The 27,048-nt window shown below is 38.0% G+C and overlaps 1 protein-coding gene across 2 annotated transcripts; it reads right to left on the bottom strand.

Annotated features, from left to right (window-relative positions):
- Positions 1-90: 90 nt before the first annotated feature.
- LOC113038999 (collagen type IV alpha-3-binding protein-like) lies at positions 91-26,682 on the bottom strand. 2 transcript variants are annotated; one of them, XM_026196848.1, is made up of 18 exons: positions 26,313-26,682; positions 24,398-24,532; positions 14,153-14,269; positions 9,423-9,530; positions 9,184-9,322; positions 8,814-8,897; positions 8,007-8,164; positions 6,706-6,798; positions 6,533-6,619; positions 5,466-5,558; positions 3,966-4,061; positions 3,748-3,880; positions 2,931-3,001; positions 2,708-2,836; positions 2,484-2,613; positions 2,227-2,361; positions 1,262-1,274; positions 91-1,225 (listed from the first exon to the last, which is right to left on the bottom strand). In XM_026196848.1, exons 1-16 carry the CDS (start codon positions 26,454-26,456, stop codon positions 2,234-2,236), a joined length of 1,845 nt encoding a protein of 614 aa, XP_026052633.1. In that variant the 5' UTR covers positions 26,457-26,682; the 3' UTR covers positions 91-1,225; positions 1,262-1,274; positions 2,227-2,233. The 2 variants fall into 2 exon arrangements, with proteins under 2 accessions (XP_026052633.1, XP_026052632.1); XM_026196847.1 differs by having other exon boundaries at positions 91-1,274; positions 26,313-26,680.
- Positions 26,683-27,048: the final 366 nt, after the last annotated feature.

The following is a 27,048-nucleotide window of genomic DNA, read 5'->3' as shown; positions in this document are numbered from 1 at the left end:
GTGGGCTAAAATATTTAAGTCAAAGTAGAAACAAAAAGATCTGAAGATTTGTTTTCTTATTTTAGGCATAAAATAATATACCCCACTGACTCTTGATTTAAGCATACTTCTATAAAAACGACTTAATATCTTAATTCTGCTTCTCGAGTAAATGTATTCAAGAATCTGTAGGTATTTTTACTGGAAAATGAGACAAAAATAGGCCAATTTGTGCCTTGTAAGATTGTTTATTAATGCGTGACATTTAGTTTTTCACTTAAGAAGAATACATTTAATCAAGAAAAAATAAATAAATGCAACTAATTCACCCGATCTACATCTACGTATCATCTACGCCCCTAATTTGAACCGCTTCTCCCTATTGGACAGTGAATTTGATTGGCGTCAGGGCTCCTCCAATTAGAGGCAGCTCTTCTGACGACTCAGTCTGATTGTATAATCAGGTTTAAATAATAACTTGAGGTAAGAAATCAATATGAAATGATCTTCGTATGCACACTACAGGACGCCAGGTTGGTTTGTAGCTGTAGTTTTGGGGCGGTAAGATCAGCAAGATGAATAATGAGGCACTTTTCTAGTCGGTACACTCCTCTCAGTCTCACACACACACTAAGGCATATGGAGTCGCATTAGTCAGGTAAGAAGCAATAATGAAATTATATACAAATAATCGGCGCGCAAAGTTTTTCTGACATATTAAAAAATCTCTTCCGGTCCCGATCGATCTGGAATTGTGCTACAGTCTATCAGCTGCCGAGACACAGAACTAAATCAAGAGAGAAATGAAGCGTCTCCTCGTCAGCAGCAGATGCTGCGCTTCATTCAAGAGACGGCCAACATGGAGACGAAAGGCAGCTTCATAGAGTTCACTCACAAACATGCCTTTGATTTCCCCAAACAACAATTACACGAGGACAACGAGAGCAAAGCTGAAGACTAAAACCGAGCCGGTCTCACGTGTTCAGCTTCAAAACTCTCCGGTATATATAAACTCTTCCCATCTCGCTTACTTACATACATACATACATATATATTCATATCAATATAGATCTCTGGCAGAAGACATGGGACAGACATTGGCGTGTGGCATCTCTAGTCCTCTGTCTGTGTGAGCTAGTGTGGTGCTACAGAAGGGCATCAAGCGTCTGTGGATGGGCGGGGCTTCCTGTGGAGAAGGGACGCCATGAGTCTTCTGAGTCACTAGAGGGCGCTGAAACTAGAGGAGAGAGCGGGAACTGGAGGTGCTCCGGCACACCGACAGCAGAACTGGGGAACTGCAAACAATCACAAATAAAGAATTTCATATTAGTTCTATCAAACCTTTACAATTAATCCAGAATGCATTTTTAATGAGCCAACCAGTCCAAAACCAGTCATAAGTGTCCATTTTTCAAAATTTTCTGAAAGCTGGATAAATAATATTTAATTGATACATAGTTTGTTATGACAAGACAATATTTGATCGAGATATAACTATTTGAAAATCTGGAATCTGAGGGTGCAAAAAAATCGAAATATTGAGAAAATCACCTTTAAAGTTGTCCAAATTAAGTTCTTAGCAATGCATATTACTAATGATGATAATTTTTTGATATTTATAAAATATCTTCATGGAACATGATCTTTACTTAATATCCTAATCATTCATGGCATAAAAGAAAAATTTATAATTTTGACCCATACAATGTATTGTTGGCTATTTCTACAAATACTGCTCCAGGGTCACGTAAGTATTAATAGAAATAAATAGTAAAAAAAATCAATATAATATGATTAATAATGGTAAAATAAAATAAAAATTATAATATTATTAAAAACATAGTACCATAACTAATAAAATACAAAATTTCAACAATAAAAATAGTAATAATAAAAAATTGAGTAAAATAATAATAATAATAATGTATTATTAAATACATAACATAATAAAAGGCATAAAGAAATAATAAAAAAAATCTAAAAAATATAGATCTGAAAATAATAATATATAATTAAATACTTTATAACAATAATAGTAAAATAATAATAAAATACCAATAGTAATAATAATATATATATATTAAATAGTATAATAATACATTTATAAAAAAAAAATATATATAATATAATCTAAAGTAAATAATACAAATATATTTTTATATAAGCTTAAATAACAACAAAGTTAAAAGTCTGTCTCTGGCTGACATGTTTCTCTCTCTCTGTATCATCAGATGTAGTTTGGGTCACCTGGTGCTCAGAAGAGGATGGGCTTCCCAGCTGTTTTCTCCTGGACGTAGGAAGTGAAGCGCTTGAGGAATTTGGGATATTCTCTCTTGGCGACGGCCCTCAGGACAGACGCAGGAGCCCAGCCGCCAGGATTCACTGCACACACAACAATCAGACTTATTTACAGATTCCTGCATTATTAAACAGTCATGTTTTTCTTTATCTCAGGTGATTTAATAGCTATTTCATGAAGACTGTAGGTGAGAGGTTTCTCGAACCGTTGGCCACGTATGTGATTTTGCACAGGATGTTGTCTCTGCTGATCTCTTTGTCTCCCTCTGGTGGACTGACCAGCGTCTGGCAGATCATCCCAATGTTGATTTTAGCACGAACGCATCTGTTGTTCGGCTACACCAGGACAAAAACAACAAAACCGTGAGCCATAAACATATACAAGTCAGAATTGAGCCACAAAAGCCATGAATGCATTAAATTAACTCACCTGGGCATTCTCGTGCTCGACTGAGAAGTTGCAGACGAGCCATGTGTCAGGATCGTTCTCGTTGTTGGCTATGATCTTACGAATGGCAGACAGGTACAAGACGTCTCTCTGGGACGCTGGCCACACTCTCTAAACACGAACCAAAACACAAAACACTCGGTCACAATCAATCAATCCAATCACAGCGAGGACGAGGCTTGGAGAGAGCGTGAGCTCCTCGCACCTTATGAGTCTGGTAGATGATGATGGCGTTATCAGACAGCGTCTCCACGATGTTGAAGTTTTCCACAGTAGCTGGAGACAGAGACAGAAACAAGAGCTGATAACGCTGAAGTCAACAGGAGTAATTCTACCCATGATGCACCACTATGGATTGCACCAGTGATCATTAGGAGGTACAGCTGAATTATACGGACTGTGAAAGCATGGTAAGAGTTTATTGGGCCTTCACAGGGTCACTGAATGTGCTCCATGATTAATGATATACGTTTAAGCACCAAAATAAATAAAAGCTAAAACTGAAATGAAACTACACTAACCTAAATATAAACAAACACACAATTACTAAAAACTATAATAGTACAGAAATAATAAAAATAACACAATCACTACTCAAACGGCCTCTGCAGAAAATGCAGCTTTGCATTACAGGAATACATTTAAAATCTATAATAAAAGAAAGCATTTATTTATTATTACAGTAACAGTAGTGTGTGTGAGGATAACATGACTAATATTAACATAACGTCTATATTTATCTTAATATACCTGATTAATACAGGATATGGTGAACATCAATATAATATATACTTCTGAGATTTAATTTAGTTTAACGTACATATCATTCATATTCAATTGGTAATTAACAAGAATAGACATTATTTTTGTAAACATCACATTTTCTAAAAATGACTAATAACGGTTGCTGAGCCACTGTTGAAATGTTTAGTGTAGAAAAGCTCTCACTGATTCAGTGCTGATCATGTTTTTAAGCTTTAATGTGTGTGTGTGTGTGTGTGTGTGTGTGTATTTATACTCACTCTCCCAATCGTTACGAACATCCGTGTCCCAGAAGTAGTGGCAGAGCTCGTGACCTGTGACCCCTTTGACACAGTGTGTGGCCTTCAGAGGGTCCAGCACGATGCCGTTCTCCTCCACCTCGCGCCGGTACACCTGAGAGAGACGAACACACACGCTCAAGCACACACATCAGGTCAAACTAACACACACACACACACACACATCAGATCCATCTCACCTTCATCTCTCCCTCCTCCACCACCAGCTGCCAGTTAGCGTCTCCACCCACGTCCTGCAGCGAGTAGGTCATGTGATTCTGAACCATCTCCTCCACCTGTCCAAAACACAGCAGAACAACAAGGTCAGAGGTCACGCCTTCTCAATCTACATCAAGATCAATAACACTGAAAGTCAGCATTACACAATACCGACTACACATGACAAACCCCTGCTCTTCTGTAATGTTGATTACTTCTGTACTTCAAAAAGAAAACTACTCCCCTCCTGAAACACCACCACACACACTTTTCTGAAGCAAATATCTCAAAGCTCACAGGCTGCTTGTCATATCATACGCATTTATCAGCATTAAACTACTGGTTTTACAAGCAGCCATTTAATCAGCACTTTATTTACATGATACAAACACCTACAGATGAATGAATAATTAGACCAGGAACACGAATTAAAGCAAATGAGCTGCATTTTGATTTCAAGGTGACCTGAAGAGAATTCCTAGAAGGTATGAAACATGCAAATTATCAAATTAAAAAGCAATAGAAGGCATTATTAGCATTATTAGATTTAAAAGGCAAACACAAAAAGCGAACCGGGGCAGACAGTGTGGTTTTAATATGTTATTTAAACCATGTGTGTTTGTCCATCGTGCAGACTTGCCAATAAAATGACTGGCTGTGTTTTAAAACCTTGACTGACAGCAGATTTGGGCATTAGCACAGCATCAGAACCACATTAAGATAATGCCCAAAAATACTGACAAAGTAGGAAGCTGAGATTATTTTATTTAATATATTTGTTTGACATTTTAAAAAAGCTGAAAATATTTGCATTTGTATTAAATTTATGTATTAGCAGAAATTTTTTTTTTTCCCAAAACAACATATTGTGGTAAATCTGCAAAGAAAAAAAATCTAACTTAAGACCATTTTAAAATCTTTTTGGATGATGCCCAAAATGTTTATTTATTTATTATATACCATATAAGCATCAAAGGTTATATTCATGGAGAATTTTACAAAAACAAGTCTTAATTACAATATCTCAATCAGTTGCATACAATATTTTAACAATATTATTTTGCACAAACAAAATAAATAACTATATAATTATATACAATCGATATTTAATAAAAGTTTATTTTTTTTTATAAAAATAAAAATGTTTCCTTGTATCCTTTAATGCAGGACACTTGCATTAAGCAAGAAGTCGCGCTACTAGTAGGTCAGATGCATCTCATGCTATAACAGTTCTGGATGAGTGTGCTAGAGGGCGCTGTTACCTCAGCACTGAATCTGTGCTCATGCAGAGAAGGAGTGAAGGCTACAGCAGAAGAAGAGGGAGAGGAAGGACGAGAGGGGGGCTACACGGGTGAGGATGAAGAGAGAAACGCAGCTTCATCAGGAGAAGAACCCCCAGAGAGAACAAGACAGAAATACAGAGCACCACAGGGACACAGGAAGAGGTCAACAGACCATCAGGAAGAGAAGAATGAGCTGACCTTCTCAGCGAAGCGGTGAGAGCCCACGCTGGAGAAGACGTCTCCTGAAGGCACTGAACTGCTCCTCTGTATCCGGCTCTTCTCACACTGAGACTAGAGAAACACACATACAATAATCAAAAAGAGTAAAAATTAATATTCTGCTCAAAATAATTTAGAAAGGACTGGATTTTCTCCACAGGCTTTTGGTTGGATGGTCAAATGTTAATGTGTTATTGGTTTATAATTACTTATTTTCCTTAGAATAAAGTGCAATGACGAATCCTGCTCAATATAAGAGTGAGGATGCATTAAAGATAATAAACAGACTATAAACGTATTATTTATATATATATATATATATTTGCTTTACATTAAATAAACACTCATTCAATTTCCATTTATGCATTTAGCAGATGCTTTTATTCATAGCATCAAAACATGAGGTTTATGAGTTTTTAAACTAAAAAAAAGGGTATATAGATATGCATATAAATAGATTCTAATGCTAATTAATATATAAATATATACATACTAATATATCAATATATACAAATTATAGGTTAGTTGATCTTGGATATTGCTGATACAATAATACTTTCAAAGAAAGGCAATAAAAAGTTTACCAGCAATATCTATATATTGAATGTGTTAATATCCAGGAAAATACAAATATAAATTGTGTTAAGCGTGGGATTTTTAATTAAAAACAAGCTCTAAATAAGCCTGGGGAACATGCAACAGCATCACAATATAAAAACATCAAAATGCTAAACTATTCCTTACATATTATTATATCTGTTTATTTAACAATATCAGAAAACTATTGAACGTGTGTGTGTTGTTAAATTTTAATAATTGAATGAAAATAGAAAATACCAACTTAATTAGTTCAATTAGGACGTTTAAGTCATTTTTATAAATGTGCCTAAGAAAAAAAACATTACTGGTGTGCATCTTTAGACAAAACAACGGCACAGACATGTTTAAAGATCAGTCAGTGCGAGTTTCTTAGATTTATATTTTAGTCTAGGTCTAGGTTCAAGCCTTGTCTGTGAAACCAGGGTTAAATGTCAGTGTTTTCACACCTGTTCTTCTATTTTGTCCTGTCGGTCCAGAGCGGCCTCCACAGCGTCGAAGAACTCGTCTTCATTGATCAGACTGTTTGGACCCTCCTGATGGACAGAACAAGATCAACATCTCCAGACAAACACACAGCTCTGTCTACTTCACCAAATACAGCGGCGTAAACCGAACCCACCTCGTAATCAGGTCCTCCAAAATGAGACTTCATCTTCAGCTCGGACAGGGCTGATTTATACGCCTCCTCCACCCTCCTCCTCTTCTCCATCTCCTGTAGAAAGCAAGAGAGTGACTAAACACTGATGTTTAGATCTGGTCTCTGTGTGATCTGGTCTCGGTGCAGGACTGTTCAGACAGAAGCAAAACTCCTGTGTTCTGGCTCTAAATTGAATGTTTCAGTATTGTGCTGAATGCTGCTGACTGAGACACATGGACAGATGAATTCAGCCCCAGCTCTGTATCACACGCTCCACATTCACACACAAACCCATTAAACTGCTGGAGGAAGGTCTTCGCTGGTAAAGATACTGCAGCACTTATTCATTCACTGCTTTCCTTTTTTTTCCTGATGTCAGATAAGATTTTTATCTAGAAATGACCAGCACTTGCAGAATTTGCAATAGTTGCACTGGAAGTATAGCGATTTAAATAAAATATTATTTCACTATATGATTAGCAGTAGTACAGGAGAGCTATATGCACATTATGATTTTATTAAAGAGTCCTGTAACACTGGTGTCATGCAAAATGTTCTTCTTATATACTTTTTTTTCTAGTTTCTTCCAGTGTCATTTTAGTATTGCATTATGTAGAATTTTGATATTTTTGATATTTGATATTTTTCATTTTGATTTTAGTTTTTATGTATTATTTGTACAGTATTAATTTTGTATTTTTATTTATTTAGTTTTAGTAATTTTTATATTTCTATAATTTTTGTAATTTTTATATTGCTATAATTTTCAGTTTCAATAATTTCAGCTTCAACTTTAGTCTAACTTTTGTTTACATATTCATCCAATATTTATATTTTAATTTTTTTCAGCCTGATTTCAGTTTGCACAAACGGGTCGATTAGTTGCACCAGTATGTGATGCTTGTGTGGACTAGCCATGGGTCATTTGACTTCAGTTGCATTTTTTTCTATGTCAGTGGGTGACACTTTTTTTTTCATGAAAAAAAAAAAAGTTTTTTAAATTTGAAAATACAAGAATGTGAAAGTGAATAGTCGTCAATTCTGTTAAGTAATAGTCATGGAAAACCCTCCTCGGCTCACTAATGTATCATATTTGTTCACATACAGCATCAATGCTAAATATTTCTGTCAAAGTTATAAAAACCTGCCATGATTTGACACCAGATCTCATTCACGCATGACTTAACTCTGCATCTTTATTTTTAGCTTCACACTACAATAAATGTGTTTTATTTTCACAGTCAGGGAAACATGAGGCTCTGTCTGACGCCCGAGCTTCGTACCTTATCCAGTCTCTTCTGCCAGCTGTCCTCTCTCTTCACCATCAGGTCGATGCAGTGAGAAAGCGTGGCCAGTATCCCCACCGTGGTCGCCTTGAACGTGATGGCCTCTCCTTTAAAATCGATCCCATTAATGCCTTTATGACTCAAACACTGGAAAACTGATGGAGAGAGAGAACAAACCCAGTCACACTCCAAACACAAAGACATTCATTAGCCAGACAGTGTTACACAGACTCCAAATCAGGCACGATGCATTAAAACATCAGCCTTACATCAAATCTCTGTTTTCTGGGGATTTATTCCAGCCAGCAGCTGAATATGTATTTTAAAGCATTTTTAATATTTACTATTCTACATGCATTATATATATATTTTATATGCATTATCTATGTTTAAATCTTTAAACACACACACACACACACATAAATATATAGTTTAGTTTTCAATAAAGACAAAACAAACTTGTCATATTTGGTTTGGACACAGTGCAACACATCTGATATTCTTTGTTATATTATACAAATCCCAAATGCACAACTCAATGACATCTCCTCAAACACAGCTCCACTGGAGACATGCTGACTTTATGTTATAGATGTCACACAATTCATTACAGCAGGCTCAAATGACCGGAGTAAACGAAGGGACAAACTGCGCCCCAGAACTGTCTCTTCGAGCCGAATCAGAGAGGAACTCATTGAGCGTGAAAAAACCCGCTGAAGTTTCCCACATGCAGAAATCAGTTTGTATATGATTCAACTCCATGCGATTCCCCCGGCTACATGAGAAATCAGTCAAGACACTCACGTTTTTCCTTGCTGTTGTTGTTGTTATGCAGGAATTCTCCATCGGAGCGAGTGTTAGGGAAACCGTCTTCATCGTCCTCCACGACTGAGCAGAGAAAACACACACAGACACGATCAGTGTGAACTCATGGCCCTGTGGTTGGTGGTGCTCAGATCGGCCCACTCACATACTGAGACTGGACACATACTGTAGTACACAACGCAGAGCGAGAGGACTAGGACGAACAAAAGAGGCAGTTGATCATTTGTGTGAATCAACAGGCCATTGTGCTGAAACAAGAGCGACGGCACCCATGCAGAGGAATCTGGACATCGCGGTCTGTCAGCATTTTCGATATCCTCGTCTCTCCCACACACAGCAGTCTACTCACTCTTGTCTCTCTGGAGCTCGTCTCTGGTCACGGCGTCAGAGCAGCCGTCGAAGTATTTCTGCAGCGTGTCCACCTGTCTGCAGAGGATGTCTCGAAACGTCTCCATCTCCGCCAGCTTCTCCCGCAGACTGTGACCCTTCTGTGGGTCATGAACACAAACTATGAGTTCAGAGTAGAGAGGGATGAATTATTACCTTATTGACATCGCTCGATGATGGAGGTTTTCTCTGTGTCCTCACCTTAAAGGAGGAGGTGGAGGTGGCGGAGTATCCGCTGGTGGCTGATGTGAGGGACAGCATGGAGCCGTGTCTCCTCAAACTGGACTCGGAGCCATAACCGGACTCGGCCTAAACACAGAGAGAGAGAGAGAGAGAGAGAGAGAGAGAGAGAGACAGAGAGAGAGAGAGAGAGAGAGAGAGAGAGAGAGAGAGAGAGAGAGACAGAGAGAGAGAGACAGAGAGAGAGAGAGACAGAGGTTAATGTGATAAGAGCTTTGTCATGAAAGCTTCAAAAGTCTGCCACAACGCAATAAAACATCAAGTCATAAATCAAATCTCTTCCATGTTTTAATAATATTAATAAATAAATAATGTATTATATTTTGCAATAAAATAATAAATATAAAGACAAATGATATATCAAATTATATATATTCAAGTTAGAAACCGATATTTAATATCTATATAGGAAGTGTGGACTGCATATTCACATTGTCATTTACACAGTCAAACATGACACTTTAGAAAACAACATAAACTGGTGTGTGTGCGCTGAACAATTTCCACTTCATCTTCAGGATACGTCACTCACTCACACACACACACACACACACACACACACACAGTCCAGAGAGTCACTTTCCATGAACTCAGAGCTTTCCTGTGGCTCGTTTCATGAGTAACAGCCTCTGAAAATAGTTTCTGAGTTTCTTTAGCAGCGTAAACACACACAATGACTGTATCCCCACGAGGCGTCTGAGCAGAGCAGGACGGCACAAGCCCAGGTTACTGGATCTTTCCTCATCATAAACAGATCTGACCTCTGTACCACGCTAATAAACTCACTCATTACAGTCAATCTGAAAGAGGGAAAGAAATACGATCTGAATCAACGACTTCCCTTGTGATGTTCCGCATACTGAAACGAATCCAGTGGATCGGAGTTCAGTCTGAACACACACACACACACACACACACACACACACACCGAACACAAAGCCCAGAGAGAAAAGGAACACACACATACCTGCACAAACAAACCTTTCCTGTAGATAAGAGCCACCTGTAAACACATGGCTTTACAGTCAAAACAATCTAGTGTTATTAAATAAATGTACAACTGTAAGAGCAGATAAGATTCATAACAACGGAAAATCAATATCTCAGTTCATCTACCACAAAAGTTAACCTAAAACCCAGATGAATTCATCCTAGAGTACTATTTGCTGTATGCTACATAGTATACATTACTTTTAAAACCAATATGTAAAACAATATGTTTTTGTTTTGGAGAAACGTCTATAAAAAATAAGGTACTTTTGATAAATATATAGACTGCAATGCATTACAAATTCATAAAACATTTTTTTTTCTATTTAACCGATAATGTTTAGATAAGTCATGAAAACAAGGTTTTATTACAGACACTGTTAAATGCTTTTTTAATAACAAATTGGAGTATGAACTTCCTATTTTATTATTAAAAAGTTGCATATGTGCAATTTAAATGTTTTATGTGTCATACACATCTCGTCAGTAGTAGTACTTTACTACTTCTGTGATTAGTAGTAAATTTCCATCACGTGCGTTCAGAAATAGAAAAAGTCAATAGTATACTGAACATACACACTGTCTTTAGTAAGGAAATAAATCTTGTCCAGCACTAGATGGCAACAGTGAGCGCGTGTACAGTTGAGTGGACACAATCTGAGGTAACTATAGGATAGACACAGAGAAGAAGCATTCAGTGTCTCAACCAAAGACAGGCCAGTCCCGCATTCACTCCAGCCAATCAAGAGCACTCTTACTGTCACTATAGCACTGATAACGCCTCCACTGACCAATCAGAAAACAATAACAACGTCTGCATCTTTGTTACACAATCTATAGCCTCAGAGACTGTTGCGCAGAAGATAAACTTCAGGACAATAACATCCATTAATCCCCTCTCTCTCTATCACACACACACACACACACACACACACACACACACACAATCAATAAACCTAATCAAGGGATTGCAAAAGACAGCAGGAGAGGAAAAATGAGAAGGCATTATAATCAGTGTCATGTTTAATTCAGCAGCAGTTTTATTAAAATATATTGTTTGCAGTATTATTTTAGCATTAATATACTGATATAGTTTTTGTTAATATTTTGAACAGGGTTATTATAGTTGACTAAAACTTAAACTGGAGCAAAAAATAAAATAAAAATAAAATAAAACATCTTTATCACTTTTAAATAAAAATAAACTCTTTATTTCAGCTAATTGCCGAGGCAACATTTCTCATTTTAATTAAGTTCAACTTGATAACTACATTTTTTTTTAATATAAATCTAAAAATAAGAAACTAGTTCTAAATATTAATATTAATACTATAATGCTATCTGAATTATACTAAAATAACACACATCTTCAATTAGCGATTTTTATATTTTCTGTTTATATTTTAATTTGTTACATTTTCATTAATATATATATATATATATATATATATATATATATATATATATATATATATATATATTTAAGTTTTACATATTTTAGTACTAACTTAATATTTATTTATTTTTTTTATTTTTTTATATATTTTAATATAAAATATTTTAAAAATGTATTTTATTTCAAGTGACAGCAATATTTTCTCCTGTAATGGTTTTAGTTTTAATTAGCATAATAACCCTAGAGAGGACTGAGCCAGGGCTGATGTTTTAAAGCCATGGACTCTGCACAAAAGAGATTATAGGAGATGAAATCAAGCACATCTTTTAGATACACAAGCGCACGTCTCATTTCCAGTAGCTCTATTGGGAGTGTGTGCTGTTGTCACAGTGAGCGTGAAAGGCTTAACACAATACAGCTCTGATTAGATGGACAGATTACACACAGATCTGAACAGCTCCACCCATACAGGTCCATGTCATATCCTCACGCAACTCAGATTTGTTATTAAAGCTGCAAACACACTGTTATTATGTATTATTTCTGCAGTCAGATTCCTGCAGCACAGGAAAAATCCAGTGAAAAATCCACCTGTAAAGTCATATAATGGGGTCTGAATTGAAAGCAATCATTGCTGAAGTTGGTCTGTGTGACTCAGGACTATTCCCTTTGTACCCTAATGAGATGATAGACAGGAGGAAAGTGTCCTTGGGAAGAAGGTCAGCAGTGATTCAGACCGAGAAGAGCTGTATGTGTGTGTGAGTCACTTTCTGAGAGGGGTCATCCTCGAGGCATGAGAAGAATGAATGGATGGGGAACTGTGTGTGTGTGTGTGTGTGTGTGTGTGTGTGTGTGTGTGTGTGAAACCCCCTCCTCCTCTCTTGGGCGGCAGAAATCAGAAGCACATGTGGATCAGGGCGTGTCCTCATGATACGAACACTTGTGCAAACTCAGCAAACAGACGCTGAAAGAGGCAGAGCAACACACACACACCTCTCACACACACACACACTCACACTCACACACACACACACACACACACACACACTCACTGGAATATACAGCTAAAATTAAATAAAGTATTTTTTATGAAATTATAAAATGATTTATTTAAAATCACTAATTCATAATTTTTTAATTAATAAAAATAAAGGAATAAATAATATGTTCACTTAAAAGTAATACATTAAATATTTAAAAAAGAATTATTACATTTGATTATTTATTTGTATATAATATTTAAATATTTATTAGTTTATACTAGTTTTATTTTTAGGTTATTTAAAATAAGTCAACAAACAAAAAAAACATTCATGTACTTCATTTTTACCTTTATGAATTACTTCAGTGAAGGTTTTATTTTCTTATTTATTTATTAGTAAATTTGTAAATTAATGAAAATAAATTAATAATAAAATATATAAACTCATTTAATTGTTTTTAAAATATTAAACACTTATTTATCAAGCATAATTAATCATATAATTATGCATTCAAATATATTTATTTTATATATATATATATATATATATATATCACTTTTATATTAAAGAATTAAAGAGAGAGAGTCTAAAATCCTTCAATAAGTCCTTATCTCAAGTTTTTCATCACTCAGTAGCTCATATCATGATTCATATCCTATCGTTTCCCCTCATCAGCCTGTGATTGTTTTTGTTTTTCCACACTTGTAGAGTTTGATTTCTACCGCAGAAGTTTTCGGTCCTCACCCCACCCCCTGCACTGTCTCTATCTGCCCACATCCTTTCTCTCTAGGGGTATTTACTACAGATATGCCACTGGTACCTTCACTCATGCACATTGCGTGCTCACCATTCATTGTTTTTATTTGCGTTTCCATAGAATTGTGTGTTTGTGACCTAAACTGACTTCCTGTCTGTGTGTGTGTGTGTGTGTGTCACTCACTCCGATGATGCAGACAGACTGAATCCCACTCATAGTCTCACACACAGTCAGTCTTTTATTTCTGATTTCTCATCTCGAGATGTTATGTTATTTAGTTTTATGACTCAGCAAGCAGCTTCGAGACGGGTGACTAACCCACTCCGAGTTTACTATTTGAGTAACAAGGTAAACAAGACAGCAATGTCTTACTGTTATGTCCAACTTCTGATTAATTCACCCAAATTGCCACATAAAAACACCAGAACAAAAGCGTTGGTTGTTTAACATATCAATCAGATTGCATGGACATAAGCGGTTCTCAGGAAGAAACCAGACTTAATACTGATAGTCAATAGTCTGGCTGCGTGAGAGAAGAGCATGCTGGGTAGAGACAGACACTCACCCTGTGTTGCTCGATGGACTCGATCCATTGGTTGCGGTGCTCTGGGTCCTGAGCACGTAGATACCACACGCTATCATTGACGCTGATGTCCAACCGGCACTCGTCAAACTCATGAGGCTACGGAGACAGAGAGAGAAGAACATCAAACATCATTACCAATCACCATCATACTTGTACATTCATAAACAAGGTGCTCCGAGTGAGGGAGGGATCCAAGAATCCAAACCAGAACAACCACAAGCAAGAGAAAAGAGAGAGCCTTGACCCACACAGCCAGCTGGGAAATGTGAGATATTTCCCTCTGAGTGTGTGAGTGTGTGTTGGGTATTATTGCCAGATGTTGATCTCTGTAGACCTCACACTGCTTATGAAAAGCAGATGAGGAGTCAAACACTCCTCTCCTTCAGTCTGATATACTGCACTCCTCTAGACCAGTGTTTCTTTTCTTTTGCCTCCCACTATCAGAGAACACAGCAGTATTTCTCATTATATATTATTACACACACACACACACACACACACACACACACACACACACACACACAGGTTTGTTTTTGTGAAAAGTGGGGACATCCTATAGGCGTAATGGTTTTTATACTGTACAAATTGTACAGTATATTCTATGGCCCTTAAATCTGTGTCCTGATGTGTCACAAAAATGTTCCCACTCTAAATATGCTATTAATTCTATATTTATGTATTAAATGTTATATTTATTTAAAAAATGTAATTATATTTAATTTCTGTATTTATAAATTCAATTAAATATATTCAATTAAATAATCTCTCTCTCTCTCTCTCTCTCTCTCTCTCTCTCTCTCTCTCTCTCTAATAAATATGGATTTATTTCTATTCATTTCTCTCTCTCCGTATATATATATATATATATATATATATATATATATATATATATATATATATATAGATTTTATTTTATTTATTTGTTATTTTAAATTTTAAATATTATTTATTATAAATTCAATTATTGATACATATTTTTTCCATTATTACAGTTTATTTAAAACCATATCATCCAACCTAGATAGCAATTTCCTAATTTCTAATTTAAAAAGGAGTGACCTGAAGTTTAGTGAGCGAGTCATTTGAACGATTCAGAGAACAGATTCAGACAGATCTGACACCACCACTTTAGGGAAGTCACAGTTTATGTTTGTTGTTACATGCAACCACCGAAGAAAAAGAAGAAAAAGTGGCTTTATATTTTGTTTTCACTCACAGGAAATGACACAACTTACATGAGTAATAACCCAAGTCCTTACTGAGATGCATATCAGACTACATCAACAGAGAGAGAGCATTAGAGTCGGGCGCTCGTTCAGAGCCTGACGCTGATCACAATATGAAGAGGACGACACACCAGGACTGAACCGGATTTAAAGAGACTAAGCTGCATGTGTTTGAGGGACAGAGAATAATCAGTCACATCTGAGCGAGGATGATGATCACTTATCAAACAGGCTTTACACAGAAACAGCATCTTCCCACTACAAACCCAGAGCTCAGGGGAAACTGAGAGAAAACTAAGACTCGTTCACAGTGTGAGACTCGTAACCAAGAAGAGTTATGCTGCCTTATAAGATGCACACTTGATCCCAGAATGCACTGCGACGAGTTCAGTCGGTCGGATCTGCTCTGCATTTACAAATGACAGTGCTTGAAGAACGGCTGTTATGATGTTGAAAATGTCAGTTTAGATTTAGGAGTGCTTATATTTGTGCACGAAACCCAGAATGGACGACGCAGGAGCATTCAAATGCATGTATGGGAAAAGCATTGAGCGGGATTCTGGGAACGGAAAATCGAGACACGGTGGGCAATGCAGGGGACCCCGAGAGGGTCACAGCGGGTTCTGAGAAGAGACACTAAAATAAACAAAAGGGTCATCACTATGGGACCGAGTGAACCTGCGAGACATCAATCACACAGCAGTGTACACAAACATCACAACACCAACACACAGATGTTAAACAGGACTGCTATCTGTTGATTCCTGTCTGCTTCCATCTCAGATAGTGCTGCATTGTGGGTAAACATGCTTTAGCGGAGCTGGAAAACATAACATGACCACACACCTTGGATCAGCTCATGAGGACACGAGTAAAAGGAGTATATAATGAGCAATATTATATAGTATTTTTAGCACCTATTTTAATATTTATATACATTTTATACCATCTAAACATGTATCTATGCTTTGACAATATTGTATGTAAATACTGCATGCCATCTGAAAAATTTTAATCAAGATACAGAAAGAGCAGGTACAGAGCTCTTGCTTCCTCGGTGCATTATTGGAAATCTTTAGTCGTGAACTGAACTTCAAACACTCTGGGTGGATGCATTTATTCCCTTTACAAAGATCAGCTTCCCAGCATGCACACACACACACACACACACACACACACAGGCCTACGTGTGCAAAGTCACAACGGCACAAGGAGACAGACAGTGAGGGAGCCTGTGAAATTTACAGCATTGTGTCAACAACTAAATGAAATGTCACATATACAGAATCCCAGTACAATAATCAACACATCATGTGCTGCAACATAAGAATGATGCATTACTGTGTCCAGAGAGTAAAACACAGTGTGCGGATATACACAGCTATTTGGGTTTTGTACAGCTACAGCAAGAAAATATACAGATGCATTCAAAGTAAAAGACAACTAAATCTGATTCTACATTTCAGTTATACAAGTCAGACACACCTATAATTTGTAATCCATATGTGCATGTACATAATAACCTAACTTCAAGCTTGCAAAAAAAGAAAATGGAAGTACAAGCAATGCTGAATTGCATTTATTTACAGTCAGTCATTAAATGCTAAATTTTAATTTCACAAATCAAATGGACTAAAAGCTCTCTGTTGCTCAATTAAATGTATTTTATAGGCTGGTGACCACAGTTTTACAACATCTTAAATTATTCAATGTGTCACAGAGCAAAAGTGAAAACATCACGATGTGCTTTACGTTCACGGGATTAATTATCTGCAAACGGTTTTCAGGAGTTTTAACATTTTGGCCAGAAGAGACAGTTTATGAGAGATTTGTTTCTTACATCTACACAGTTTTGGCTTGTCGGGACTTTAACTGATGGACTGGAGTGCTGTGGATTATTGTGATGTTTTTATCAGCTGTTTGGACTCTCATTCTGACGGCACCCATTCACTGCAGAGCATCCATTGATGAGCAAGTGATGCAATGCTACGTTTTTCCAAATCACCAGCAAAAACTAACCTGCAGATAATGATATCAGGAGCTGGTTAGAGATAAACGTTAAGGCTCACAGATAATGGGTAAATTGTTGTTTACTGAGCAATTCAGTCTTGGATCTGTGTTTTGGGAAATCAGAAACACAGGAAGCTGGGACTTCAGCTTGCCTTGAACAAAGGAAACAAACGGCACGCTGACCCACAGATTAGGACACAGGATGCAAAGGAAGAGACACATGTCATCTGTCACTGACAGGTTAAAGTGCATAGATGCGATGTGATTTAAATATCCAGACAGAGTCCTGCTTACAGCAGATCTTGGAGGAAGGAAGTAGACGACAGGAGAGATGAGCAGAGGGACTTTCAGACTCGACCCCGGGTCACCAAACAGGAATTCACCAGCAGGAGGGCACAAGGGAGCACACTTCCTGCTTCAGACAACAGGACAGCCGTACACCTCTCTTTTCCTTCTATTTCAGATCTACACAGCCTCTTTTGTCCCCTCGTTCCACCCTTTTAAAAATATCCCAGATCATTCCCTCCCACATCCCCGTGTCTCCACGCTCCTCGCACCTCCTCCTCCTCATTTCAGCATCGGTTTTCTTTACAGGACGTTTCAGGGTTCACTGGCTGTTTGATCCGTAATGGAGCCCGTTTGACACCTTCACACACAGATTCACTCAAACCCATTTTAACAAAAGCCCTCTGAAAGCCGAGGCGCTGGACAGCTCCAGCTGAAATGGGCTGATCGAACTTTCCAGCAGATCTGCAACGACTGCCTCAAGATTTAAAGAGACAAAGCACAACAAAACATGGTGTTCACAACCATACTACTCGAACATGTTTAGTGATGTTATTAGAGATAGTTTACACTAAACTGGAAATGTTCTAAACCTCCTTTCTTTAAAGAATTAAAAGTTTCATTACATGGAAAACTGAAAATTGTTTGATGCAATGCCCTTATAAACAAGTTTATGTTGGGGAAACCTCTTGTTGTGAAATAGATCATATTACCAAACATAGGAGTGTTATTAAAAGAGGTGATGCAACCAATACAGTGCGGTTTCATTTTAAATGTAGTTATCCTATGTCCTCTTTTTAGTTGGACTGTAACATAAAATTCCCAGTAATAGGAAGTGATATTGACCAAAAATTTGCATTTCATACTGGGATAAATGAAGTCGTAAAACCATAAAAACATATGTAATTACAGCAAATAAATGTGAAAACACAATTAAAAATGTGTTTGCAGAAATGTATTTCAATTAGTTTAGCTCTGATGAAGGCCTGTGTGCTGAAACATGTTTGCCAAATAAAGAACAGATTTCTCCAGCTTCAAGATTCTTTCATTTCTCTCCTCCACAAGTGCTCCTGGGTCTGTTTATGTATTTTATGAAAATGCCAAGGATGCTCGTTTCCATACAATACAAGTTGGCAAGTCAAGCTTCAGAAAGGACACAAAAAAAAAATAATCCAAAATAATTCAAGTCTTATAAAGCTATACTTTAAGAGATCAATCACTTCTATAAAATGGTGTGAAATATTTGTGCCACTAGCATTACTAAATGCAACTGCAAAAAAATATAATGATTGTTTTCAAACCAGTTTTCCAAAGATTGACTGCTGAGAGGTTTTGGTGTGTTATGGTTTGTGGTACGAGGCCGCAGCAGGTCACAGCACAGCCATGACTTCAGATGACGACTCCAGCTCAGAGTTTACCATGTGACAGAAGGTGAGGACATGCACACAATGGATGAGAACGAGAACAAGCTGCTTGATAGCGATCCTCTGGGGTTTAGCACAGTGCACTAATCGAAAATGCAAATCCACACACACACACACGCACGCACAACACAGTCAATGACATTTTAAAATGCACTTGACTTTCTCTCTTTGGCAGCTGTTACTACAAACACAGTTGCCTTTATCAAATATTCAGCAGGCCAATTCAAGTGTGTGCATGCGTGGTGGAAGCATTAGGCTTTGCTGTTAAATGATATTTATAAACTTATAAGAATTACCCTACTTTTTAAAAAGAGGCAGGTGTGCAAATAAGCACAGATTTAGCCCATCTTTTTAGAAACAAATGCATGCGTGGATAGTTTTAGAAATGAATCCACACTCTGGAAAAACAGTTATGAAGACATTATGTCATTTCTGAATTTAGTTTGCACACAAACCTTGACCTCAGTTTAATGAAAATTAAAGTTTTCCAGGCTATGCATGCAGCTATGGTCTGCGATGACAAAAAGTTCCAAAGCTGCCGTTTTATTTGACCAGAGAGCAGCTTCATTTAATGTCTGAAAGGCTTTTACACACCGTTTATTGAACCCAGGTAACCGCTGCCGAAATAAAAGATGTGCCTCCATAAAAACAGCCTCTGCTCTTCATCTCTCTCTTTCTCAGTGTAGCTGTAAACAGTTGCAAACTGATGACGAATGACTCCTATGCTGTTGCGGAGTAAACATGCATTTGCTGTTCAATCACAAAACAAACTACTGTGCTAATTTAGTGAGACATCTATGTGTAAATGATTTACAACAAAAAAGGTGGCATGCAAAGGTTGTGAAGACCATGTAATAATTGTCCCGTTTTGTGGCACCAGAGCGTAAGGCTACATGCAGATCAAGCCTGTTGTGTTTACAGAGGACTCAGTAACTCATCTGGTAACGGTTTTGATCAGTTTCTCTTGTGGTTTAGGTTTGGACAGATGAAACTAGTTCTGGACTGAGAGCAAACTAAATGATATTCAGGCCAAACCCACATAAATGATCTCATAAACCATAAGAGAATACACACAGGACCTGCAGGGTTTGCACACCAAAGAAAAATCTTCAACAGGAAGCATCTAAATATGATCCATTTTATCTTGAATAAAACCAGCGAAAAGAAACCAAAAACATTAGGTCAAAACAATAGAGTAACTCGATACATACTGTTTCCACATTCAAATCACCTTTACAGTTTCTGCTTTTCCACCATTGTCTCTTCATGTTCTCCTTTACTTCACTCAACCCCACGCTCCAACGGTTGCTCTTTATACTTGCTCTTTAAATATTTTAACTGGCCCAACTACAAAAAAAATATTTGTCACCCTAAGTCTGGAAAAAATAAAAGCACAAGAACATGATCAAAAATGGTAAGAATGGTGTAAACCCAAGCACTGCCCTTTCCTCTACTGCATTTATCTTCTTCCTCTTCAGTAAACTCAGCTCTATTAAAAACTTTTCCTGTCCTGACATGAGCCAAGCACTGCACTTTAGCAATTTCCAATGACCCGCCCTGCACCAGAATAACCTGTACCTGTGTGTACCTGTCCTTCCCCAAATCCCTGACAAACAGAGAGACTGAGAGAGAGAGCTTCCCCTGTTCTCCTGTCAGATCACCACACAGTCCAGGTCTGGTGTAGCTCAGAGAAAGATTGCATGTTTACGGGCCACACTTTTGGAGAGCAGAGGACGAGAGAATTCCAGCTCACGTGAGGGGAAAACTTGGCAGGCGAAAGCACACGGTTCAGGTTCAATGCACTGTGAGCGCTGAAAGCTGTGTGGCCGCTGTATTGATGGTTTTTTATTGGGCTGAATATGGTCGTTGATAACAGATCCAACTCAAAACACTATGAACCCGAAACATAGAAAAAGCACCTAAAATACAGAATTGTAGGGAGATGTCCAGAGGTTTGCAGTGGTTTTTTGTAGTTGTTGCACGTTGCTATATAGTTGCTTATTAGCTCAAGTCCAAATGTATTTAGTGTTTTTTGGTGTCTCCTCAACTAGAGGCCCTTGGCTGAAAAGGCTATGGCAATATCTTTATTACTTCCCAAGTAAGAGGCAAAAAACTCCTTTTCCTATTTTTCAACGGTCACCATTGGCATATAATACATCACAGACTACTCAAGTCAACAGATTTCACTTACACACTTACCAATCTCGGTGTAAAAATAAAATAATGATGCTGCCATTTGCCAGTCCCCCTGTTTTTTGGCTCCAAATCTCAGCTGAAAATTGTCATTTTGTCATTTGTCTTTCTTTAGAATTTTTTTGGGGGTCTGTTAAGGTTGCATTAGTGTTTTCTGACTGAATGAAGTAACTGGTTAAATTTAAGTATTTTACCTGAAAGACAACTCCGATATATTTAATAAGGTAATTATAAAAATGTAAATGTTAAAATGGTTGTAACAGTGTTACCCCTTCATGGAGCGAAGTTAATTTCTGGTTACAAGTTTGTTTGAATCACTAACCCCAAGTATGCGTAATAGGAAAGTATTGCTTGAATTTCAAAACAGCACGTTGCGTTCGTTAAGTGTTGCTGACAGACCGATTAAGTCAGAATAAGTGTCTGTGAAACTGTTTTTGTCATCACACTGATTGATCTTTCACAAACTGTCTCCATCTCCTGAGGTCTGACATTCACAAATCTGATTCAACAGCCTGAGCGTCTCACAAAAAGCACAATTAACACGGTTTCCAGCTTGTGTGCTGATCTGAGCACTGAACCAGAGAGACCCAGTTTTAGAAAGCCACACAATGAGGCATTCTGGGTTTGAATCAGGCCTTGTCGTGGACGGTGTAATCCTGTTGTGTCTGCAAGGGTTAAGCCAGTCTGATTTTAGGGTGGTCCCGTTTGTGTGTGGTTTAAGTATGTGTGAGTCATGTGAGGACAGCGTAATCGCAGGCAGGAAGAGCGGAATGACACAATAACCTGTTTTTGTGAGGATTTACGAGGACGGATTGCTGCCATGTGTGTGCTGAATCAGTCTGAATTAAGCTGCTTCGTATTCCAGAATAGAAAGAGAAAATATGTTTAGATGCACTATAAATAATTAAAAAACTGTCTGTTTTTGCCCTCTTTTTGAGATTACACGGAAAGGCCAAAACTGATCCAGTGCAAAATGAACAGTAACCACATGCCAAAGAGAGTAAAAAGAAAACAATTTAAACACAGTGGTAAATTTATGAGGAACTGGAACATTATCCAACCATGAAAGTCTAACTCTCACTGATGCAAGCAACACATGACTCAATGCAAAGATTTACAAACTGTCGAAAAACTAGGAATATTCCTCTCATTAAGCCAAATATAATATTTTGAACAAAACTCACAAAATGTACACAATCTGAACAGATAGATGTGAGAAATGGCTTATATTTGCACACACTGACCTGCAGTGGTTAACACTAATATGCAAGGAAAAAACAACTAAATAATCCAAAGAAATTCATAAAATAAATAGTGAACCGGCTTTAACAAAAAAAAAGCTGACAGAGAATATTTTTATCGGATAAATTCTGCCAGTTCACAGACCTTTGGCAGGTGCTAAAGTTAATTTTAATCATTAAACCTCACCTTTTTTCTACCACAAGCTTGACTTTAATTACCAAAGTTAACATTTATGATTAGCCATAAATGTTGGAGTTCAACAAAAACACAGCTGAAAAAAGAAACACTCTCGAGTCTTGAAACAAAGGAGCCATTTTTCTCTCGCTCAAAGCCAAAATGCAAAGCATCAAATTAGAATGTGGAACACACAGCAGCGACCTGCAGCTTTAAACATCAACTACCTGAGCGCAGGCCGTGCACAATCACAAACCTACAAAACCATATCATTTCAGACTTCAATCCCTCTATTTGCTCCGTACATTGTCTTACATCTCAGAAATTGCTTGTTTGTTCCTTTCCCTCGATCTTCAGTAAGGGTTTTGGTTTAATCATTGAAGGACTAATGGTAACAGGGTCACCATAAGGACTCGTACCTCTCCAGTGGTCTCCATAACAACACAACCTTCGCCCTGTTTCCTCATTTTCAGCGGTGACGCAAGATAATACGATCGGAGCGTGTGCATAGACTGCTGCAGCACATGTCGAAATCTGTGTGTGATCATGAGTTAACCTTTAACGCAATGCAGGGAATTCTCATTTCATTCCGTTTGTTTAGGGCAAAATCTGATCATAGGCAATCAACCCCAAATCTGAGCAGTATGCATTCATTACATGAGCTCCTATAGATACTGTATACATTCAGCAGTATTTGCCACTACTCAGTTTGAGTAACACATGAAGGAAAGTTCACGGAGGCTCACAGCTTCTGCAGGTGCGTGTGTGTGATTTTAGGGGAAATAGGCCACAGTCTGTCTGCGCCTGGCCGGCTGCCTGTGGCAGAGGATCGTGTCTGTCCTCCATCAATCTCTTTTCTCCTCTCCTCTGCCCTAAAAAGAGCTCTCAGCACATCCACTGCCTCAGCGATAATCACACCAAATCTAATTTCTAGAGATGCAGCAATACCGACCCAGCTTTAAAAAAGGAACATTTGTAAGAAAATTCTGCTATAATACCTATTAAACAACCATTATGGGAATGCTATTTTGAATGTTCTCTGAACCATAAGTATTAGCATTTGTAAAAAGTCAGACGAACATCCAACTAAAATGTATTTTAAAAAAAAGCGATGTATAAATTATGTTTTTTGTGCTAACGTTTTCCTAAAGTTGTTAAATACCAGATATCTTCACAGTTTTATTGACAATCATCGGAGGAATGCTTGTTTATAACTCTGAGAGAACCTTAATCATTCAATAAATATCCAATAAACAATATGACGGCCCAAAACAATCAGTTTCAATAATGCATTCAACTCACTGAATTATGCAAAAACAGGATTACTGATGTGAAATCACATGCATTGCGTCTAATCAGGTACTAATACATTATAATGCACAATAAAAAAATATGCTTAGTAATCCTGAAGTTGGCATACAAGAATTAGAAAAATGAGGCATTATATTATCCGCCTAATCAAATTGATAATAAAAGAAGTCTATATTGTCAGTAAAACATCATGCATCCCATGAAAATCCATTCAACTACAGTTCTGAAGCTCGCAGCATGACAATGTCCGATCTGAAGCAATTCAAGCTTTCGTTTTGAATGCACAGCATCATTCTAATTTTGGCTCAGATCTGAAATTCCCACGGCTGTCTGGGAGGATCTTTCCCCGGGATACTTACTGTGATGACAGCCTTGCTGAGACAGAGGGAACCGCGGCAGCCGTACTCGCGCTCGTCCTGGGATTTGTAGTAACTCAAGGTGTTGTTCTTCAGCACGACCCAGCGGTCCTGCCATCCGTGAATGTAGTTAGTCCACTGTAGAGAAACAAAACTGTTATAAGAAATCAAGATGCTGTATTTAAGAGTGAGCGCACAGCCATACTGATGACTTGTGACGATAAAAATATGATGCACAGTTCAATAAAACAACTGATTGTGTTCTCGAACACATAGATAAATATACTTCAAATGGGAGAGGATTTAAGACATCGCATGTGGAATAATACACTAATCTCTTATGGAATATGCTCCTCTCATCACAAAAACAGACGATCAGCTGTCTGAGTCATGAGGAGAGGTTTTCTCCTTTAATCCCATCAGGAAGAAAAGACCAGCAGATGAACTCTAGTAACCCCGACTAACTCTAGCTTCTGCCCTGAACCTGTTGCACCCCTTCTGAATTATAGATGCACAAAGAAAGATATCCATGCATCACATATTAAGTATTTATCATAAAATATCAAAAAACAGTCTTGGTTAACATATCCTTGGGGCTTGCTGTCTAAAGAGCAGCATATGGTCACCATGCACTGGAAATCACCATAGAAAACATCATCGTAATGCGAGCAATCCAGTAATAAGGTTAAATAAAGCCCCTTTCACACTGCCATTCTGGCAAATACAGGGGTAAAGTGTTCCTGCAATTGTTCCCGGGTCGCTAGATTTGGCACTTTCACACTGCCAGTGATGACCCGGTATATGTGCGTGCTTTCACACACAACCCCTGAAGATCCCGTAACGACACGTGACATCAGCGCGTGACGTGTAATGTACGAGTCGACAACGCTTGGCACATTATACTTTAACTGAAGCAAGCAAACGATCTCGGCGTCAGCGCGGAAAGTGAGGAACTAACTGATCTCTGCTTCATTACAGTTTGCACATATGTTTTCGTCGGGAATGTTGATCTTCCTTCAAAACAGCCGGTAAAAGAGTCGCGCGATAACGCGTGTCATCACTTCGATACGGAATTAGATCTGGCTTTTGTTCACACAGCGCTCGTTCCGGATCGATTACCGCAATGTTACTATGTCCCCGACCCGGGTTCGATTCGGTAATCAATTCCGGGACGTGGTTGCTTTCACACAGAAGGCGACCAGGCAATGTTACGGGAATATTGCGGGTCCGACGTGCAGTGTGAAAGGGGCTTTAGTAAGCTTTCCATTGATATATGGTTTATTAGGGAAGCAATAATATTGGACCGAGATACAGCTATTCGAAAATCTGCAAAAAAAAAATCTAAATATTGAGAAAATCGCCTTTTAAGTTGTCCAAATGAAGTTCTTAGCAATGCATATTATTAATCAAACATGACGTTTTGATATATCTACGATAGGAAATTTACTAAATATCTGCACTTGCATAAAAGAAAAATCGATCATTTTGCCCCATACAGTGTATTGTTGGCTATTGCTACAAATATACACGTGACTGGTTTTGTGCTCCAGGGTCACATCTATTATTTGAACTGTTAAGCATTTGTAGTATTTGTTGTACTGTGTTTGATTTGTGCTTAATTTAAGAAAACACATGCGACTGGGCAGTAATGAACACATCAGAATTAAAACATTGATCATATTATGGTAATAGGTGATGTAAAAATAGTTTAATTGTCATACAAATAATGTCACCATGCAAAATATCTGAACTAAAATCGGCATAATTACTGTTTGCGATTATTTAGACATTTTCTCGACAAGCTCCGTGATATTAATCTAATCGCCTGCCGTTTGTTTACATCGGATCAGGTGGAAACAAAAACACACAAACACACGCTTTCCCGATTCGGGAGGTATTATTCGGGATCGTAACCCACCTTACTGAGCACCCCTCCGAATTCCGCCACCCCTCCATGCGGACCGGGTCCCGGTTCGACGTCCAGATCCTCGTCGGAACCGGAGGAGTTCCAGCTCTGGCTGTCCGGTAGGAGCCTGCCGTTTGGAAGCGGGCTGGAATTCATAACGAATCCAACAAACGCTCCGCTGAGAGGAAAAAGCGACAAAAACAGGAAAAAGAACGCGGAAGTAGTATCAGCGGCGATTGTCCGTTAGAAGGACTCGCATCGATCACGGTGATGTTTATCCAGAAAATCCCGAAAATAAGCGATAGATGTGTAAGCAAACCTTCCTTGTGTTGATTTCACGAGCGTCTGTGTGAGGCTGCGCAATGCGAGCGCGAGAGACACCCGCCCCCTCGCGCTCTCTCTCTCCCTCGCGCGCTCTCAAAAAAAAAAAAAAAGCCCTCTATATCAACATCAGCTGCCAAAAGAGATTCTACTCACTCACAACAACAAATATTCTCGAATGACTCGGTGAAAAAAAATGGAAATTAATTTTTTTTTTTATTAATTCCGCATTCAATTTATGAAGGCGGCTTACGCCAACGTCATTCTCCCCCGCGTAGTTTCTCCTTCAGCTCTAGGGGCGCTGGCTAGTGTATGACGTCAGCGAAAGCCTCGCTTTCCTTATATGGAAACTTTCGCCCCGCCCTTCTGTAGAAATTATTGACAGTTTGAAAGAATTTTACAGTAGGCTAGATAAAGAAACACCTTT

The sequence above is a fragment of the Carassius auratus genome, chromosome 21 (genome assembly GCF_003368295.1).
Source record: "Carassius auratus strain Wakin chromosome 21, ASM336829v1, whole genome shotgun sequence".
In the NCBI taxonomy this organism is placed as follows: Eukaryota; Metazoa; Chordata; class Actinopteri; order Cypriniformes; family Cyprinidae; genus Carassius; species Carassius auratus.
This window is presented reverse-complemented; position numbering and strand designations above follow the sequence as displayed.

Excerpts from the sequence above, each read along its gene's own strand:
- LOC113038999 (XM_026196848.1), bottom strand. The coding sequence starts at position 26,456 with ATGAATTCCAGCCCGCTTCCAAACGGCAGGCTCCTACCGGACAGCCAG. Across the intron at positions 4,062-5,465 it reads CTCACCGCTTCGCTGAGAAG|GTGGAGGAGATGGTTCAGAA; the intron begins GTCAGCTCATTC and ends TGTTTTGGACAG. Across the intron at positions 2,837-2,930 it reads TCATCTACCAGACTCATAAG|AGAGTGTGGCCAGCGTCCCA; the intron begins GTGCGAGGAGCT and ends GTTCGTGTTTAG.